Here is a 20,415-nt window from a genome sequence, read left to right as displayed (position 1 = left end):
GGTTTGTTTGGTTTTTTGGGGTTTTTTTGTTTTTTGGGGGTTTTTTTGTTGTTTTTTTTTTTTACAGTGCTACATGAGTAAAAAGACTAAGCAAAACTCAGTGATGAGGCATGAGCAAGTTCAATGTTTAATTAATATGGTCAAGATTCCTTTTCAAATTACAAGACCTGATTCTTGACAGACTTACAACACTAGTTTTAATTAGAGTCGCATGACTGGCACTATGACCAAATCTAAAATTAAGCATACTAAAAGATACTTATTCCCACGTAAGAGTGGAAAACAGATTAATTTGTTGAAGCATTCATCAGTCCTATTTATTACAGAGAGAGAGAGACTTTTCTTTTGCAATCTTCTTCTAACAAGAAGACCTTGCTCCTGCTGGGCAGCCTGGCCTCCACCCTCCACAACAACTACGCACAACGCAATTCCCAGAGAAGATAGTACAAATGTGACACCTAAACATAAATCACCACATTTGACATATAACATGACTAAGTGGCATCATTAACACTGGTACTGATACCATCGTGATACAATAATCTTACGTACGGAGAAAGCAGAAGTACAAGGTTCAAAAGTTCCTGCATCACTCACCACACTCCACTCAAAGCTGCCTAGTGAAACCGGGTGACCTACCACACATTGCAAATACTGTTAACATCCATTAAGGAATTTCGTTTTATTTTATATATTCAATTAGCAAGTATTGAACTGTAGTTAAACATATAGTTAAACAGTTTTATTCATTGACAAAGAGTTTGAATTCTTGGAGGAACTAAGAGAAACTCAAAACGTATTTCTAGTAATAGAATATTATTTTATATTATCAGCTTGTTTTAATATTCTTAATGAAACATACCTTCAGATCATTGCACAAAAATCACTCTGCAGGTGATTACTCCCAGAAAATTTCATGAACCTAAGATTGTTCCAGAATTTACTTCCTGAAAAATTAGAAGGACTTACACATTTTGGCTTCTTGCTGTTCCCAAAAATTCATACAAAAATCCCACTTTGTTTTCTGTACTAAAAAACAAACAAAAATACCATACAATTTTTTCAAGAGCTTCCAACTTAGACAATTCACCCTGCTATTGCAAAAATTAGCATTTGTAATAGTGTGATCACTTCATAGTCAAAGACCATGCTGCTGCATGGAAGAGAGGTGAAACACAAGAAAATGAAAAGTCTATCACCTTCTACAAAACTGCCATCTGACTGAAAATTTTTTTCAGTAGAGAAGTCTGGAAGAAAGCAGGTATATTGCAAAGGGATAGGTAAAAGCTAGGGAAAACCAGGCTGACATAAGCCCACAACCTACAACATCCTGTATTACTGTGTACTCCAGAAGGAAGCGTTCAAGAAAGGGCCTTCTCACTACCCTAATAGACACAGTAACAGGCTAGCAATGGGTTATCTTGCCCTTCAGCCCACACTGACCAGGAGCAACTATTGTTGAATAGCTATTTCCTCATGTAGACACTGACTTGCAGGCAAATGTAAACCAAGAATACCTTCCCCGAATCACTTCCGCACATGCAAAGGGATCAGACTGATACACTTGCAACTGTATTTTGGGACTAATGCTGATGAGCAAGATGATTTTTAGAGATTATTGATCGAAATGCATCACAATCCACTGTGATTCTATCAGAATAACTTTAGGAAAATACCTGATGCTGAAAAGGAGCCTCTGAATTTTTCTCTGTCGAAGCAAGCACAGAAGGGTTAGTCTATTGCAGTGATACCAAGCTAAACTTGGCTATTGCGAACAGCAGCTTACGAGCACAGCAGACAGCTCCTTAAGAAAGGGACTTTTTTTGGTATCATGGATACTCATGAACACAGACATCTCCATTACCACCTGGAAATCCAAAACTACTGCTGTTGAATATACTACCAAGATTATCCAAAAACATGTTGTAGGTATATTCAACTGCAGAAGGCAGAACAAAATTGCATAATAAAAGGTGTAGAAGACTAACCTTAATTCTAACTCCAGAAAGCAAAGCACTGAGAAGTCCTTTAAAAATACAGACAGCTGCATTGAGTAGGTCCGTGCTCTCAAATTGCATTACTCACATAGCAGTAGTTAATGTTTGTAAGTAAATCTTTGTCTACAAACACAATTCATAAGGAAAAACAAAACAAAAACAGGAATTTTTATCCTTAAGAGTACCATGGCCAAAAAAAAAAGCCAGCAAGGCAAGTAATATAATAGCAATGGAGAAGAAGTTAGCTCTAAAAAGGTGGGAATTCATATTACTACCATCAGTGTTATTCCTAAAAGGAACACAACCTTTTATTGAATATTGTTTTTAAAAGCTTGAAAGGTACAATTACGTGACCTTCAAAGCTTTATGCACAGAAACATCTGAACCACAGTACCACTCTCAAGCAAAGCTTATTACAGAATTACTTTAAACCAATATTCAATAGAATTAGTAGACTAACTGATACTAAATTTAGTAATACAAAGCCCAAGTGATAATTGTTTATTTTAATCTGACATGACTTTATCCATGCTTAGCTGTCCAAATCCACCAAGAATACTTAAGGCCCTTATCAGTATGAAACAAATTTAAATGTTAGAAGCTTGCTACGTGTCTCCATCACATGGCTAGTCTTACTCCAAAAGTCAGTTTATATCAAATCCAAGACACAACAGAAAATGCTCTGTTTACGCTGTTCCCTGATTTCTCCCCAAAGCCCCTAAGAAAATGGTAACAAAAGACTTCTAAAGTCTGGGAGGGATCAAAACCATGTATTCAGAAATGCTCTGATGTGGGAACCCTTTACGTACAATTCCACAGAGAACTTTTTTTCTAACCATCATTTTGTTAGCTAGATGCCTTTAAAGCTTCATACAAAGGAAGACATTGTTCTCCATGTTAACAAGGGAAAGCAAAGAAAATCAAGTTAGTATCTATGTGAATTCTCAAATCCTAGTAGTTAAGAGATTTGAACTGCAGAGCTCACATATTAATTACGGTTGTAAGAGACATCTGGAGGTAGATTAACTGGTCCAATCTTTCTCAAAGTACAGCCAACTTCAAAGCTGAAGCAATCTTTTCAATCAGGTTGGTCAGGATGACAACCAGACAGACTCTCTGGGCAATCTATTCTAACATGTAACGATACATTGCATGAAAAATATTTCCCAATACCCCATCAGCACTTCCAATAATGCATCGTGTGTGTGCTCTCCCTCACCCTTTCACTACACACCTCCAAAACCAGTTCGACTCCATCTTCTCCATAAGCTCCCAACAGTCTCCTGAAAACAAATAAAATTCCAAAAATCTTTCCATAATAACCTGAAGACAGATAATTTATTTTACAGGGAAGCCTTATTTAATCAAATAATGTCATAATCTGTCTTGTCCCAGCATGGAGCCTGCCAGCATAGAACTGGAAGTTCTGCAGGAGAAATCCTAATCTGTTCCTTGAGACCATAAAAGAGGACAAACAGCAGCTGTTCGATGTCATCTAACTCACATACCCAAACACATTACCTAGAGGGAAGCACTTGAAATCTATCATCATCTCATGCCTTGGCATTACTTCCCCTTACATCACAGAAAGTACTTCTATAAACAAAAATGAGCTCTTCTACCTCTTCTGTCACAAGCCTGACCTGAAGGCAGAAGCTCACAAATGGGAAGATGGAAGTAGTAAAGAATGAGAACAGGAAAGTCTTTTCATGCCCCAAAAAACTTCACAACCCAAAGGCCTTCCCCAAATATTCTCAGCTCTGGTGAAATTTAAGGAACAAGAACACATTGTTTAAACACACCAACCCTTTTGTTTTATTTATTTATAACAAAAATTCTGAAAACGCACTCAAGTCAGTAATTCACTGAAAAAACTGCTACTATGCCAGTTCTGTAATTTTCTAATTACAGGTAATGTCACATTTCTGAAGTATGCAATTAAGTGTACAACTTAGTATTGATAGTGAAGTTCCTAGCGTGAGACACAGATTATCTCAAAATAAACTGTAGTATTTTAGCTTATTATATGAACTTCTCTCACATGAAATGTTCCCAGGAAACAGTAAAATTATTTTCTAAGGAATTAATGTAGTGAAAATAAATATAAAACATTTTAATACAAGCTTGCTCTTCCACACATGAATTAACTATTAAAAAGCCCTACTATTACTAAGGATTCTTTTTCTGTGCTTTGCTATAAGAATTTCTTGAAAAAAATTACCTCTTCCTTTCAGAATAAAACATTTGAAACAAAATTTTCTAACCAAGTATGTATAAAGGAGTAAAGAAAATTCTTTCATGGGACAGTTACGTGCTATAGCCGGACCCTGAAGTTCTCAAAGTTTTCAGCATATTTCAGAATCCATTAAACCTGTATTTCAGGCTGTATTCTAAAATTTCCTGTTGCTTCTAGTAATTAAGCATATTTGAGAATTTGCTCTTTATAATAAAATACTTGACTAGATAAAATTGAGACGTAATACAAAAATCTAGTATATGTGTCATACAGTAAAAGAAGCTCAGCAAGAGCGTTTTCTCACTCCACAACGAAAGACAGCACCACATTCACAACTGGAAGAAGCAGCAACTACCAAATTTCTCATTTCACACAGGAGTGGGTTTTTTCTGACTTAAAACCAAGTATGAGTTGGTAGTACCAGTCAGAAGAATGCATTGAACACTTCTTCAGTATTGTTGATTGTGTCAAATAGAAGGCATTATCCGTAATCACATTAGACACACTGATAGTACCAGTAACAGCAAAAGCTTAGTGCCAGCTGACGAGCTGCATGGGGATTCTGGCACAGTACATCCACCCTAGGTCTTTGTGGCCCACTGCCAGCACCAGTCTCCCTGGTCTGGGGAAGGAGGCACTTGGTACCCATGGGCTGGGGTGGGGCGAGACTAGCTGCCCTTGCATCCTACATCCAAGTCAGACCATAGCGGGGCCCCACACTATCTGAGCTGAAGGTTCGTGGTCCAGCCTGGCTCTGCAGCAGAGCTCAGAAAAAAGGATACATACTCAAGATAATTTCAAAGTGTTGTTTCTGTTGTAGGGGAAAAGAAAAAAAAACAAAACCACTAGAAATATGCAACTCAAGCAGAAGCCCCATTAAGATTGAAGATTAGCCCTTTGTTCACTAATAAAGAAACAACATTCTCAGCCCTTCACAGCTGCCATACCCTGGAAGGACACGAGGTTTCCACATTCATAACACTGTGCTTGTAAAGTATTTCAAAAGAATCTGCGAAAAACATCTTCCCACTTCATCAATGGGTCGTGAATATACTCTCATTACAAATGTGATCACACCCCTCTCTCTTGCACAACTGCTGCACACATCTTTAAATGGATCAGCCTGACCCCAAATGCACCTACTTCCTGATACTTTACAATACAAAAAAATTACAGAGGGAATTTTGCCTATGTAAGGGTTACCCTTTGAGAAAAACTCAATCTTTGATAATTCCCCTATAAAATAAGAAATGTTCAGGTATTTAAAAAAAATATTAATGTTAAACATTAGCTTTCAGTGAATTGCAAATGGAGAATCCATCAATTCAGAGAGCATTCTAGCAACCATAAAGTCACAAGTTTAGCCAATTTTTGGAACAACTGATTTTAAAGGGGTTTAAAATAGTTAAGATAAATGATATGAAAAGTCATCAAGAAGTACAGTCTCCTATTTCTCCTGCTTCATCTGAAAAATTTTACGTTTGAGCAATCCGGAGCCATCAAGTACACTGGAAGTTTCAAGTGTCAATTGATGCTGTTTGGTAAAACCTCAGTTTTACAGCCATACTGCTTGAATAATAGTTTTACATTATGTTTCAGATTATAAAAACACAGTTAGTTACCTTTTTATAAAATTTCTGACCCAGTCAGAAACATTACATACCATTCGTTCAGAAAAAAAGTTTGGAAAAAAAGCTACAACAGTTTATGTCACAAACTTATAAAAAGCATTGCTTCCATCTGTTTTAGTCTACCTTAAATATTTATTTTACATCTTTATGTAAAGGGAGTTTGTTTTGAATTGCATCAATTTTAAAAACACCTCTGTTTTATGAAGAAATGCTAAAATTAGCAAGGACATTTCCCAAAATGAAATTTAAACAAAGTCTAAAGATTTAAGTATAAGCAAAGTCACCGTCTGCTGCAAATTTTCTCATGAATTTGTTCGAGTTTAAAAGCTGAGTCACTTTGAAAAACCATAACTAGGATAGACAATGTGATTGGACAGTTTTGTCTGTTTTGGGGGGTGAATATTGATAATCCAGCCTTACTTGTTAGAAATCGTAACAATTCAAGGGCATGCATATTCAGTGCTGCCTTCTACCTCTACAGAAGAGGCATACTGAAAAACTTACTCTCTGCGGCATCATCTCCTTCAAAGATTATTTTCACTTAAGGTTCACTATTTATATAAAGATCTTCTACTTAAAACTCAGTTAGCTCTGCTTCCCCTCTCATGTAGCAAATTTTATGATTCCATACATGTTTGACAGTTCCCTTGCAGACATCACTGAAATTACTTAAGCCTACACTTCCCGTAAAACGCCTAGACAGCAGTATCACATAGACTGAAGTCATTACAAGAGCTGTCTTCTCTGAGGATGTTTCCCTTACTTGAAAGCAGAATATAATTCCATACAGATTCATACATCATACACACAAGACCTTTTAAACAAAATCTAAATAGTAATACTATTGTTATTCTAATGAATTACTTACGATCTATGCAAAAATGTTCACTTAATTTCAGTATTAATAGTACTACTTAGTCAGAAAGACTGTAAAGTTGGATAACGTCTTCTTTAGCAAGATAACACATCTTGTCAACAGCCATTCATCAATGGGGTATGCAGAAGGGTCCCTTAAGGGTCCTATCAAGAAGCCTGCTAAGATAAAAAGGAAAAGATAGTCTCTTGTCTCAAGTAACTTCCAGTAAGCTTCTCTAGCCAGGAGCTTACAGTATGTCTTTCCAGTATTGCAAGTAATCTAACATAAAAGTAATATAAATTCTGAAATTTTTATTTACATAAGTACTGTGTTTTTCAGAATGGGAAGCAAATTCCAAAAGAACGTTCTAGAAATTAGAAATAACCCCGACTCCAAAATCAGCGATACATCAACACTGAAAATTCTGTCTAGTCTCTTTGGGTGCCCTATTGAGTTTTATGTATACACAGTCAGGCTGACAACTTTCCCTCTCAAAAGGCAGTCTGAAAATAGTTTTGCTAGCACTTGTTAAGGATTTACCTTTGTGATAAGCACCACAAATAACAAAATAAAATAAAGCTGAGTATTATTCTCCCCACACAGAAGTCTGAATGTTGCATAAATGAACAGGACAAAAAGTCATGCCTGTGGACTGTATTATGCAGGATTCCCGTAACAAAAGATATAATTAAATTTTCAAACACACGTGACGAAGGTGTAACAATGCAGCCTACTTCCAAAATTCACCTAATCAAGTTGGCATTAAAGATTGTATTATTAGGAAAACATCCTCCAGTTTTGTGACTTATAGAGAAGAAGTGCTGAGCACTTCATAAACTTCACTTATTTCAGAACAATGTGGTACACCACCATTTATCCTGGACCAGCTTCTAGCACAACTGATGCAACTGAACATTTTGTGTTGCCTATGACTCAGAGCTTGTCCCATATACCTGACTAGCTGTACTGTATCTGAATAAACATGGTTTTGCTTACTCTCAGTTCAAATCAAACTAAGAAACAGGTAAGATCTTTCCAATTCAGGGATATCACTAGAGATGATGGATTAAAGGTAGACTGCCAGCATCATTAACGACCATCCTAAGTTATTTTTGTTTTCAGAAGCAGTTACACATCACATTTTTCTACTCTGACCACATAAAAAGATAAAACTCTATAAGACATAGCATTTCAAAATTCTGTTTTCTATTAAACTTGGTTCTTTTCCAGACCATTAAGGGTTTAAGCATTCGTTCCATAGTTCTGAGAACCGTAAGAAACCTGTTCTGTACTGCCTAAATTAATTCTGTACTGTCTAAATTAGTGCAGCCTAATTATAGAACATAAAAAAGTAAATACTAAGCACAATCTTAAAGTGCCAGCAGCTACAACGTCCTGTTTTATTACTTGTGTTAACCCGCTTCTATACAATTTGTTTTCTTTCTCTTAAAAAACTTTACAGAAACGGTTCATGGGTTTTTGAGCAGTTACAATTTAGATGCATCTAAAAGGCAGAATGAAATATAAATCTGCCACCTGTAAAAAACCAAATGTAGCAGTACATTTTACTACAAGCTGCAAAGTTCCCCAAAGCCCTTTCACAATACTGAAACAACTTCTTGCAGAGCATGTTTTCCACTTAGATACAAAATATTCACTTCTAGAGGGGAAAAAATGCAGGATTTAGTTAACTGTCTTTATCAATTAAGATTAACCGAAAAGTACAGCTGTTTTCTTAAAGGAACCATCAAGGTATCAGAGATAATGGGGTCACTGGAAATGCAAACACTACTTACACCTGCCACAGGAAACTGTTGAGAATAGCACAACTATTAAATAATCCTAACTCTTGAAAGCTGCTTCTTGGATTTATGCCACAGAAAACTAGTCTCCTGAAACACACACTCTTGACTTCAGATTGCTTCTGGAACAAGACTTCTGTTATGCGTAAATTCCTTATCTTTTCTATGCCTGCAACTGGTCTGTGAAGAATAACAGGATTTAAGAGAAAAGTGATACATTCTACCTAGTGAGAGTTCCCAAATCAAGGTAGAAAAATTAATTACACATTTTAAAAGATAGGTCCTGGTAGTATCAAGCCAAGTGTGTTAATCCAGGTTTAAGTAAGCTTTCCTTAAACACAGTTTTTAAACAGAAAATACCTTTTACAAGATGGCATGAAATACCTCTGCCATTACTACTCTTGCCTTACTTACTTTGTTATTATTCTCATTTACCGCAGCTCAGAGTCTGGCATCAAGTTAAGAACATTAGGTGCTCTTCAAAATGCTATTTTAAGATGTTATTCTCCTTTCTAGCTCTTTTGTAAACTGACATTTGTCATTGCAAAGGCAGGCCTTACGGCTTCAGTAAAGAGCAGTACCTTTATTTAGTACACACACAGTCTGCCCACAATTGCAGTTTACCAGTTCCACCATCTCTCTTTTACAGGAAGAGCGCTACAAAACAGCCTGTGCCTAGCCTTTCTAACCTAAACACTGTCACTCCAGATACGTACCACACTTTCTCAGCCACTATAAGTAAAACGCAGAGCTTGGGAAGCCCTAACTCCAATACCTATTTTCCCCTTTAGCATCCAGCCCCCTTTCCATCAATATTTCATTGCAAAATTTCCAGAAAATAAGTATCCAATACTGACAACACCAAGAAACTTTTGCTTTAGTGTAAGCAACAAAATTATGCCATTTACAGCAACAAACCCATCAATATTAGTTTACACAGGCTTTAAAGCAGTTGGATATCACCTGTCCATGACAAATCTTAAAGGTTTGGTGCTTCAGTAGCTTGACTGAACTAACTGCTTGCTACCTCTCCTTGAAAATGAATCAACACACACTTCTGGAAAGGTTCAAAATTCCTAGAACTCATTTTCAGGCCACCAGAAAAACAAGTTGGAAGACTGATCTTAAAACACTTAAAATACCAAATGCCTTACTACAGGTGTTCTTAAGAAACATTCACAAGTCAGTAATGAAAAATAATCATGTCTGGTGGTTTTTTTACTGCTTGTAGCCAACAATTCCATTTCTTCCCTTCTAAGATTTTAATACCAGAACTAAAAACAGAACACCAAAATCCCACATAGATACATTAATCGTAATAGCTTATAAATAATGATCTCAAACAGAGTTGTAAGTTCACAGAAATCTACCCTCTAAAATACACAAAAGAATCTCTTTTGGTGAACCTCAGAGAAGATAACTGTGAGTCATAAACAACTTTACTTACATATATTTCTCCTTCATATAGGAAAAAACTCTTGTTCTTAACTTCGGAACAGTTTCCAGTGGTAAAAGGCAAAATACATGCCATCCCTCCCTTTCCCCACTCTACCACTTAAGAAAATTTTCTTACAAATACGTAAGACCCTACAAAACATATACAATCACCAAAAATAATTCCTACTTACATGCGAAAATGCGCACCTGTATGAAGCTTCATATATGTGATAATTCTACTGGAATACAGTTACTTCTTATTAGTTATTTCTTTAACTTCTGTATAGCCAGCCCTCTCTCACACTGAGACACTTACACTGGGTCACTCCAAAGAGAGTGAGAGGTAGCCAAAAGCAAAGCGTAGACCCTGAGATCTCCTCATCTCCTCCTTTCAACAGCTGTTACATTGACCCAGTTGCTCATGAAACAGAAATTTTGGTTTCACCTTAGTTTATTCTTTGGGTAAGACGGGGATACTTTCCACAGTCAGCAATAGAAATGCTTAAATTGCTTCAAGCAGCCTGAATCCCACCTTCCCACCCAGTATCTCATGGGTAACTACAGTGTTGTACTAGCTGAAGCAGTGCTCCGAATGTGCTACAAAAGAGACTGGGGAAGTGATCTGGCTGCACATTCCCACGTCGTTCTTTCTGGGGTTGAGACATTACAGCTGGTCAAGCTGTTGCATACTACTCCAGCTGAATGCCTGCTTCCAAGTAACCCCTGCCTCCCTGTGAAACACACATACATGCTTTTTCTGGGCCATCTCCTGGAAAAAAAAAAAAGGCAAGAAAAGAAAACAAAGTTTAAATCTGCACTGAAGTTTTAATTGCAGAAACAGACACAGCAGTGGTTTCACTGCAGCTCAACCCTATTCTAAACTGGCATTGTGGCAGCCTCCACCACCGCACCTCATATTAAACTTCCTCTGCTCAGCACTGGCACACGTTCCTCTGTGTGACAAATTGGTTTGGGGTGCTCGACTGCTGAGATCTTCTGTATTACTTTCCTTTGTCAGGGCTCTTAGATTTTTCTGCTGGCTTAACATACTTAATAAGGCTTATGGTACGGTCAGACAAACAAAAGTGTCAGTACAACACAGAAAGCAGTAACAGACTGAAGGGAACAGAACAGGAGTGTGACCACAATAGCAGCAAATAACTTTGATCAGTTTGAACTGTCTTCCTGTTAGGTGACAGTGTCAGAAAACATGACAGCAACCTAAATCAGTATTTCTCAACCAGAAAGTGCTGCCATAATGGTTGTCTGGTGTTCTGAAGCACTAAGAGTCAGTACTGTCAGGAAATACTATTTCGTACATCTACGGATACTTCTCAAGCATTATGCTAATGTTAATTAAGCTTCAGAGCATTCTCTATGAAAAGAGAGTAAGTAAGATTTTATCACTGGCTCTCCCTAGCTTCTCCCTCCGGCTTCACTAAATAGCATCCATGAATCTTCATCCCAATCACTTTTCAAGTCAGTAAGATATTGTATCTTAAATGAAGTAGCTAATTTTGCATTTTGCTATATGAAACTAACTCAGTGCCATTTTTGTTGCTAAATGCAGGATCCCAAGTCAAATAACGAAGACTAACAAGATTCCATAATGCTTTAACTGCAAATTGAGGTATGTACAGTTTACCATGGAACTAGAAGAACTGTTATCCGTGCAGACCCTCAGTATTTAAAGTGCATGACCACACTCAGGAGAATACTTAACTTTCAAAAAACAAAACAAACATGTCCCTCAAGGCCTCTGTTACCAGAGTTTTGATTCTGCAGAAACTGACATCATTTATGCTGGAAAATTACTTACCAATAGCAGTCATTTTTTCAAACTTATACAATCTCAGAAGCAAGCTTTCCTTAGAGAGCCTAAAAATATATTTTTTTTCTGTGACAGATTTGAATGAGTATTTATTAGCATGCACAGAGACAAAAACACAGTGCAGGTCATCTGTTGTTCAGTGGTTTTATCCCTAGAATTTCATAATGGCCATAAAATTTTGGTTCCTTTTAGTGATACTGGTTGCACTTGAAAAAAAAAATAGATCTTTTATCCTGAGGCAAAAAAACCATGTTAAGCAAACAGAAAACCACGACAAACTTACTCTCTAGTTCTTCTTTCTCAAAGTTTGTATTGATAGTAGAGCTGATTTTGCCCATATCCACAACAGCTTCTTCATCATGACCCTAAAGAAACAAGACAGAAGTAAAAAATAAATAGAACTAATTTTTTCTAAATCCATAAATATATGCTGCAGTTCTGAAATTTGTCAAGATTTTCTAAAACAATGCATTTTCATCTCTTAAACTGCCACTGACAATTTTCTTTCTCAATCTACTCATCCAATTATTCAAGAAAACATTACCCTGTACTGAAGGAAAAATAGAGTAAATTAACAGATATACTAAATACCACGCAATTTCCTTTTGCAGTTATCTTGATTTCGTACTATCAAGGATCAGGACACACACTTCAGGACTGCAATTTTCTTTTAGCTTTACATTCTACAGCAATAAATCTACTTCAATAAAATAACTGGCAAATTTGTTGGAAGTTTTGTAAGTTACCATTCAGAGATCTTGAACCCATTTGCTTAGGGGAAGTGACAAGAATGAAAAACACCACAGCTGTGTAACAGCTACAAGCTGAAACATACTGTAGCAATCCCCACCAAAAAAAAAGTTTGGACACAACTCCCTAGTCCTAATAAAATAGTTATTTATTATAGTGTATTGTGCACATATGCATACCGAAAAAATCCAAATCTTTGTTTAACTATTGAGGAAAGTAGATTAAAGAATACGAAGATGACAAATGGTACATATATGAAAACTTTTCAGATAAGGTTTTTAAAAAAAAGCCGTTAGACCACATAAAAAAAAGCAGCTGGCACTACATAAGCAAGATACAAAAAGAAAAGAGGGGCGTGTGGCAGAATAAACCTCTGAAAATTAAATAAAGGTCGATTCTGAGCTGTGTCCCTAAAAGCAGGGTTTTCAAAAAAGGCATTACAGAGCAACACAACTTTGCCACTACTGCTTCATTGCAAGAGTTCTGCATGCATGTTAGAAAAATCAGAACTCCTGCACACTCCAGATAGCTAAAATTAAAAAATTCAAGTGATTAAACCAAAGTCGTGTCTGATAAGCAAATTCGTGAAAATGTCACAAGGACCTATTAATAAAGCAGTGGTAGAAATTTAGAAAGCGTCACGGAAATAAGATGGGAGGGAGGGGGAGTCATACATTCCTGTCTCCCACACATCATAACAAAATTAAGGAACACAGTTGCAAAGTGAGTCTCTCATCTTTACTGAAGATGGCTTTTACAAAACAGCTTAGGAAAAAGATTTTCACATGCATAAACCCAAGAACAAGAATAGGTCTTTAAGCAGCAGCATTAAAAAGCCCAAGTTAACAACCTTTTGAGGCACCAAACAAGTAGAGCAAAACATTTAACTGCATTGGTAAGACCCTAACACTACCAAGAAGGAATCAAGCATACCTACTTTCCCATTTCTCAGTAATGCACAAAGAGAAAATTATAGGACTATAGTACACTCCAGTTCACAGAAACAGATATACACAAAAATTCTTCATGTAACCAGAAAACTCAAAATAGAGACAGAAATAGATGAACCATTACAAATCCTCTAAATTATCTTAAGTGTCTTATAACATGCAGAAAGAAAACCAACAGCTAGTATTAGGAAAACTGCTAGCAAAACCTTTTCCACCATTAGCTTCATGGTTATAGCCATAGAGTGCTGAAATACCCTATACCTAACTCCCCCCGACCCCACTCCCAACAATCCTTTTAGGACACTTGGAAGTGTCCTAAAGTTTTTTGAGCAATAAAGGAAGACAAGAATTTTTCTCCAGATCACCTAAATTACTGCATACTGGTAGAAAATTACATACACGTTGCAGAAAATACACATGCAAGGTAAACTTTTTATCTCCCATTTCAAAGCAAAATTTTGCAACTGTACTTGCTATATGCCTTATACCACGTTCTTAATATTCATCACCCTTGGCTTTACTAACAGAGGTACTTTGCCAACCTTACACATACAGAATCGGTCTTCAAAACCACATCATGTGAAAGTAACATGTCTTTTGAGATTAGATTACAGAAAGGCATGCATGCCCTTGCAAACCATTCTGTCACTATCGCAAAGTACTCAACGTATGCAAAGACTCTTCCAAGAATAAACCATTAGCAACCACAAATATCATACATGAAGAAAGCATACCATTTACAGCCTTTGTTTAGAAAAAACAATGCATCATTTTAAGGTAACTGTGACGCAAATAGCAAATCCCACCACACTTTTGCCTTAGGTCAGGCAAAAAAACCCAAAAATATTCAAATACACTATAAAACCAACTCCAAGCTACAACCTTTTCCTTACTAAAAATAAAGTCTGTAAGGCTAGGTTTCCAGTAATTATAGAAGATCTATCATTTCACTTTAAAGCACAGAAGTGAAAGAAAACAGTTGATGAATCAAAACACATTCCAATTCTAGTTATCTCTTTATGAAGTTTTTACATACATGAACAAAGAGAGGTTGGATTGTTTAAAACTCATCAACTTCCCTTTTTTAGGCACAAAGAATGAATTAATTTTAAAGCAAGCATTCCTCTGCAGACTACCATCCATTTCACATGAGACTTCACGTACAATAATCCCACAGATACCAAAAAACAGCTGACGAAGATGAACCAAAGTAAAAATAAAAACTAACTTAGAATGTATGTAACCTCTCTTTTCAGTCAAGAGATGGAAAAACTGAGAAGGGAAAATAACCACACAAGCAGAAACCAAGGTGCCCCATGGAGAGAATCAGCCTTCACCTTTGGTTTGCTTTTTCAAGAGATGGTTATTTATAAATACCAGAATCAAACCAGGAGTATGTCAGGGTGTGGAGGGGAAACACCCACACTCAAAAATTCTAGTACGTTGTATTCAAATACACTAAGTATACTTTTTCTGATAGTTAACTGTAAAACTTTGAAAGCTAAGAGTAATACAGTAATTGTGTTGAGAAAAATTTGAGCTCAATATTTAAAATCATTGCTTAGCTTAGTCAATGTTCATATGCTCTTTTATATCCCCTCAGCACAAAGGTGTTCCCAACAGAATTGCTGAACTACTTGCAGCACCAGAAGAGATCGCTCTAATGTTCATGGGAATCCGTAGGGCACAGGAGAGAACATAAAGATCACCACCACCACTCCCCTCCCAGGAAAAAAAAAAAAAAAAGAAAAAAAATTAAATTGTGTTGAGAAAAATTTGAGCTCAATATTTAAAATCATTGCTTAGCTTAGTCAATGTTCATATGCTCTTTTATATCCCCTCAGCACAAAGGTGTTCCCAACAGAATTGCTGAACTACTTGCAGCACCAGAAGAGATCGCTCTAATGTTCATGGGAATCCGTAGGGCACAGGAGAGAACATAAAGATCACCACCACCCACTCCCCTCCCAGGAAAAAAAAAAAAAAAGAAAAAAAATTACATTACCACTCTCATCCTACAAAGGACCTTCGCTGCAGCATTTATTCAAGTAGATGCAAATACAAAAAAACTCCCCCCTCCTCACCAAACAAACCAACCAACCCACCCCAAACAATGTGCATGCACATGTGTATTTCATATGTATTTTTTCTCCTATACACTTGTCTCTGTCAAGAGTTTAAAAATTGTAATTTTGATATTTCTCTAATACAACTGCCTACACCATCACACTGAAACTATCTATTGCTTTACAGCTATAATTCTATCCCATCCTCTCTGGCTTGAACAAAAGTCAAATATTTCCCTGTTCTTTCCCTCAAGAACCCATGGATACATGTGCGTCTTTGTAGAGACATAAGATCTAGCAGACAAGATTTAGCTCTTAGGCTGGAATTGAAACCAACAAAACCATTCCTCTCAAAGCATGAACACACCCTGCTTACAGACCCAACTGGTAGACCTACATAGCATGCTACTGTAGATTTACATCCTAAAATCAACAGCATAGGAGAACTTTTTAATAGTGCATTTTGCTCTTCATATTTTGCTCTTCATTGTTTTATCATCAGTACATAGGAGCAGTTAAGCTTAATCAAACCATCCATCCAACCCAGCACGCTCTTTTCCAGAGGATACAACAGCAGAGGGCTACAGTAGCTTCCCAGTAAACTTAAAAATCAGTGCAAACAGGATCCAAAATGATGGCTTGACCTAGACCTTTGAAGCATAGTCAAAGCAGGATTTCTGTTGTATCATCACTCACTTCATTAGATCTGCATTCAGAAGATGGATACGATAAGCACCAAGGCTCCAGTAACAACCAGTAACAAAAAAAAGTTAAATAAAGAAAAAACACCAATATCGCTCTCCTTAAAAAATAAATGTTTAGCTGGAAAAAGAAATTGAAACCTTCATTTTGACCATGTATCTACTAAACTAAATAACTAAAGAGGAACTATAAAAGCTAATTTTGCAACTGTTTTCCAGATTTTTGTATGTTTATACATAGAATATTTTAAAACTGACCTTTTTTTATAGATAGATACATACACAAATTCATTTGTTGTGTCATACCACCGCTGGAATATATTCTTCAGAACAATTAAGAACCAGTAGGGTAATTCACGATTCATTTTCACAGCATGATTTCCTAAGTGGACTGTTTCAGAAGCCTGCACTTCCAAGCACAAAAAATGCTCCATGTAGTCAGGAAATAAAATACATTTTTGATTTACAGAACACACATACCGTCTCTTCTATATCCATTCAATCTCGCAGAATTGCAAGCTAATAGGCACTAATTCTTCAGAGAAAAAAAAAATTCAGACAAGACCAATGTTATCTCCTAATTTTGTACATGTCTACCAGTGACAACAATCCTGGAAGTGGTAAGAAAACAAAACAGAAAATTTTTAATGCCATCTGTGACTACTGTATGCAGAGTTCAATGACAATCATTTTACCTCGGGCAATCATCAGTTCTTGGTCTATGCTATAGCTCTCCCACTGCTACCCATACAGAACACCAAGTAGCATAGAGTACCTCCAAGCTACCAAGTAGTTTAGAGTGAGTAATTTAGGAAGGACTTTCTGACGTTGTTCACCTGCAGGATTAACTAGCAGCAGCACCTGGTAAGTTCTAAATATATTGTTTTACTTCTGTCAGATTGAGTATGCTTTTAAACCAGAGGTAAGATGAGCCTATAGCAGGCAGGAGGGCAGGCATCTCCAGTTGCCACCTCCTTGAAGAACAGCCAGGACATAAAAAAAAAATCATATCACTATTTCTGAATATTAGTAATTGAAGGTATTATTCAGCCTATTAAACTGGCTTTAGCTGAGCTACACAAGCTGTCCTACAAAAGCATATGAAGTAAGTTCTTTGGGCACAGTAGTGGTCTGCATGGCAATATTTCAGAAGTTGCCAAAGTGATGAAACACTACCAGTTCTAAATCAAGCACATCAACCTAACAGCCAAGGGAAAATGTACCAAATATAGATGGGCCCTGTCTCATTTTGTCAGTATACAATTTTTAGCTGGCCTTGCTCTCTAAATATATACAGATGAGAGTAAAATTAATAATTCACAAACAGAACACATGCCATGTTTAAAATAGGAAGCATACCATACCGATGGGTTTCCCTCTTGGTTGTATTTGCTATGATCTCATTTGTGCAGGAACAGCTGCTTTCCAGATTTTTGTTTCCTCCCTACACTCACAGCAGTGCGTATTGTTTCAGCACCAAAGGGAAGACTCCAGTACAGTTCAAGGGTTTTAGTGTCACCACTACCCCCCTCCTTTTCTTATTTATTTTATCTGTGGTTATACAATTACTATTTTACACAATTATCCTCACAAATAAAGGAAGATTCCCTCCTAATCAAAGCAATACTCAGAGCCTCAAGGAAGGTTTGACGCTGGATTTCACTAAGACCATAGCTGTAACAAAAGAGGTTAGGAATACTTAAGAAAGTGTTTCTAGCCTACTAATCCTCTAATTAACTGCTCAGCTTACCCCTACTAAATATGTCTGACCAATCCGCTTCTAGAAGACTTACAAAAACCATGAGCTATACAAACCTCATTTGGACAAGCATGTCCAATAGACACCAAAAGACTTCATTAAGACTCTCCAGAAGTTGCACTTTATTTTCACTTTTCCAGAACTGTACATGGAGAACATTAAAGACAGACGTATATGTGCTACTTAAAAAAAAAAAAAAACCCACCATCTCAAAACACACCCTAAAAAGACACATCACACAACTACCAAAAAAAAAAAAAATTCACAATACACACGCCACATTTTTTGAAAAAAGCAGTTCTAAATGTGTTAATGTTTTGCTTCCTGCGCAGTTAAACACCCAACGCTTATAAATCATATTATTTCAGTGGTTCACATAAATGTTACTCTGGCCACTATCACGCTGAATGCCACAACCTGCCAAGACAAGCCATGTCGCAGACAAATCTGACTCTAGCCTTTGGACAGCAAGCACAATGTGCTTGTGTTCATCAGAACAAAAAGACGAACAGGAAGGATAAACACTGACAAGCAGTGATTGGCCATTCTCAACTACAACACACCGCAGCAATTTGTCAAAAAAAAAAAATAAAAGGGTTAAAATACACACAAGAGAAAGGGATGGCTTGATTAACATTAAGCCATGACTAAAATGCAGGAGAGTATTTGATTAAAATTAGAAGCCAATTTGAATTCAACCCAAGTGTTCTTCAAGCCGGAAAATTTACCACCATGCATAAGGTTAGCAAATGTCACCAATCCAACACAAGATATCAAGTTGCATAGCTAACATCATACTAGACATTTTACAAAACTGCATTATCACTGCCTCACAGCACTAAATTTCATTCAAAAAAAAAAATCATAGCTCAAATCAGTTTCTAAAATTATAGCTAGAAAAAGCAGAACCATCTTTAAAATTATTACTAGAAACTTTACAACTAGCCAGCTCAGATCTTCTAAGCATATGCATGCCTGATACGAGTTGTGTCCAGAGCTGAAGGTTGCTCCACAACCAAAATCAAAAATCAATCACTACTACAGAGACCCTTACAAACAAGACCACTGCAATCAGATGTGCTTTAACATCTCTAAACCATTACTTCTTATGCTCACACAAGGAAATAGAAAATTTATACAAAACAACTGAAGCTTTACGACTTAGGAAAATTCCATCTCACAGATTTTAGCTTCCAGGGAACTCTGTAGTAGTAACCCCTGTTACACGCTGCATCGAGGTTAAATTGCAGCGCTGAGGACGACCCCTACAAGCACTATGCAACAGCTTGTAACAGTAATACTAGAGTTCAGGGCTTCATGGTAGAAGTCCCCACAGTTTTGTAGCTATGCCACTTGTATCTGCAGAAAATACTATCTCCAAGAATATTTTACCTCAGTTACACACCGTATTAAGTTCACTTTTTTCTGTCAAAAGGAACAATCGGTAGGCTCTTTCAAGATTCTTATCTGTAACTTCCCCGCTGTACTTGCACAGAACTACTCAGTCACATCTGGTAACATTCAAATTTTGAAAAGCTGACTCAAAATAATGAAAAAGACACATCCACAAATCATGAACAGAAAATATCCACCAAAAAAAAAAAAACCCCACCTCACACTAACAGTCAATCATTCTCAAAATCTGGCAGTAAACTCCTGTGATTGTAAAAGCACGTTTTTTCTGAATTAAGCCAATTACTATGATTAAGCAATTCTAACTAAACAGAAAATACCTTCTCTAATGCAGAAATCTCTATTTCAAGTATTATTTCTATCACCACATCTTTCAAAAATGTCTTCTGCAACTAGTGAGTCTAAGGTAGCACCACTCTGAGACACCATCGCTAAGTATCACCTGCATCAAAGCACGTTTGAACCACTGTTAAGTTACACAGCTGCTGTTTACGTACAGGTTGCCTCCTCTTCCCTGGACGAGCTTCTTCCATGTTGATGTGCAGAAGTGGAGAGTGTCCTTGTACGAGACCCTGTAATAAACCTCCCAAGAGATCAGAGACTGCGTGTACATGACTGCTTTAGCTCGCTCTGCTCGACACAGATGTACTCCAGGAAATTGCTCCCCAGGCCCTGCAGCCAATCACTCTCTTGCGAGTCTCTCATCTCCCAGGCCGCTGATTATAGCTACCGCAGGGTCGCACAAGAGCAAAATGGGCAAGACAGCATGCCTTCAATTCCAGCTCAGAGAATACCAAAAAAGGAACTGAAACAGAGTCCGAGACTTCACATTTTCTGCATCAACAGCAGGGAAGAACAGCTCCAGGGTTCTATTTTTACTCTGATCCAAGACTTCATTAGCACTACAAAATTAAAGTACATTGGTACCTCAATACTCAGAACAGAACAACCCAGAAGTCAAACACCTGCTAAGTGTGTTTGTAGCT

At 37.0% G+C, this 20,415-nt stretch overlaps 1 protein-coding gene across 1 annotated transcript in view; it reads right to left on the bottom strand.

The window, feature by feature from the left end:
* Positions 1 to 19,962, bottom strand: part of SLC4A7 (solute carrier family 4, sodium bicarbonate cotransporter, member 7) — a 61,806-nt gene extending 41,844 nt beyond the window's left edge. Inside the window, exons 1-2 of the mRNA XM_010144521.1 lie at positions 19,927 to 19,962; positions 12,074 to 12,155 (exon numbers count right to left, since the gene is read on the bottom strand). Coding sequence (XP_010142823.1) covers positions 12,074 to 12,155; positions 19,927 to 19,962 — 118 coding nt within the window. The remainder of the gene's footprint in view (positions 1 to 12,073; positions 12,156 to 19,926) is intronic.
* Positions 19,963 to 20,415: the final 453 nt, after the last annotated feature.

The sequence above is a fragment of the Buceros rhinoceros genome, unplaced genomic scaffold, assembly GCF_000710305.1.
Source record: "Buceros rhinoceros silvestris isolate BGI_N320 unplaced genomic scaffold, ASM71030v1 scaffold14710, whole genome shotgun sequence".
Classification (NCBI taxonomy): domain Eukaryota; kingdom Metazoa; phylum Chordata; class Aves; order Bucerotiformes; family Bucerotidae; genus Buceros; species Buceros rhinoceros.
The sequence above is the reverse complement of the archived record's forward strand: the minus strand, read 5'-3'. Positions and strand labels throughout refer to the sequence as shown.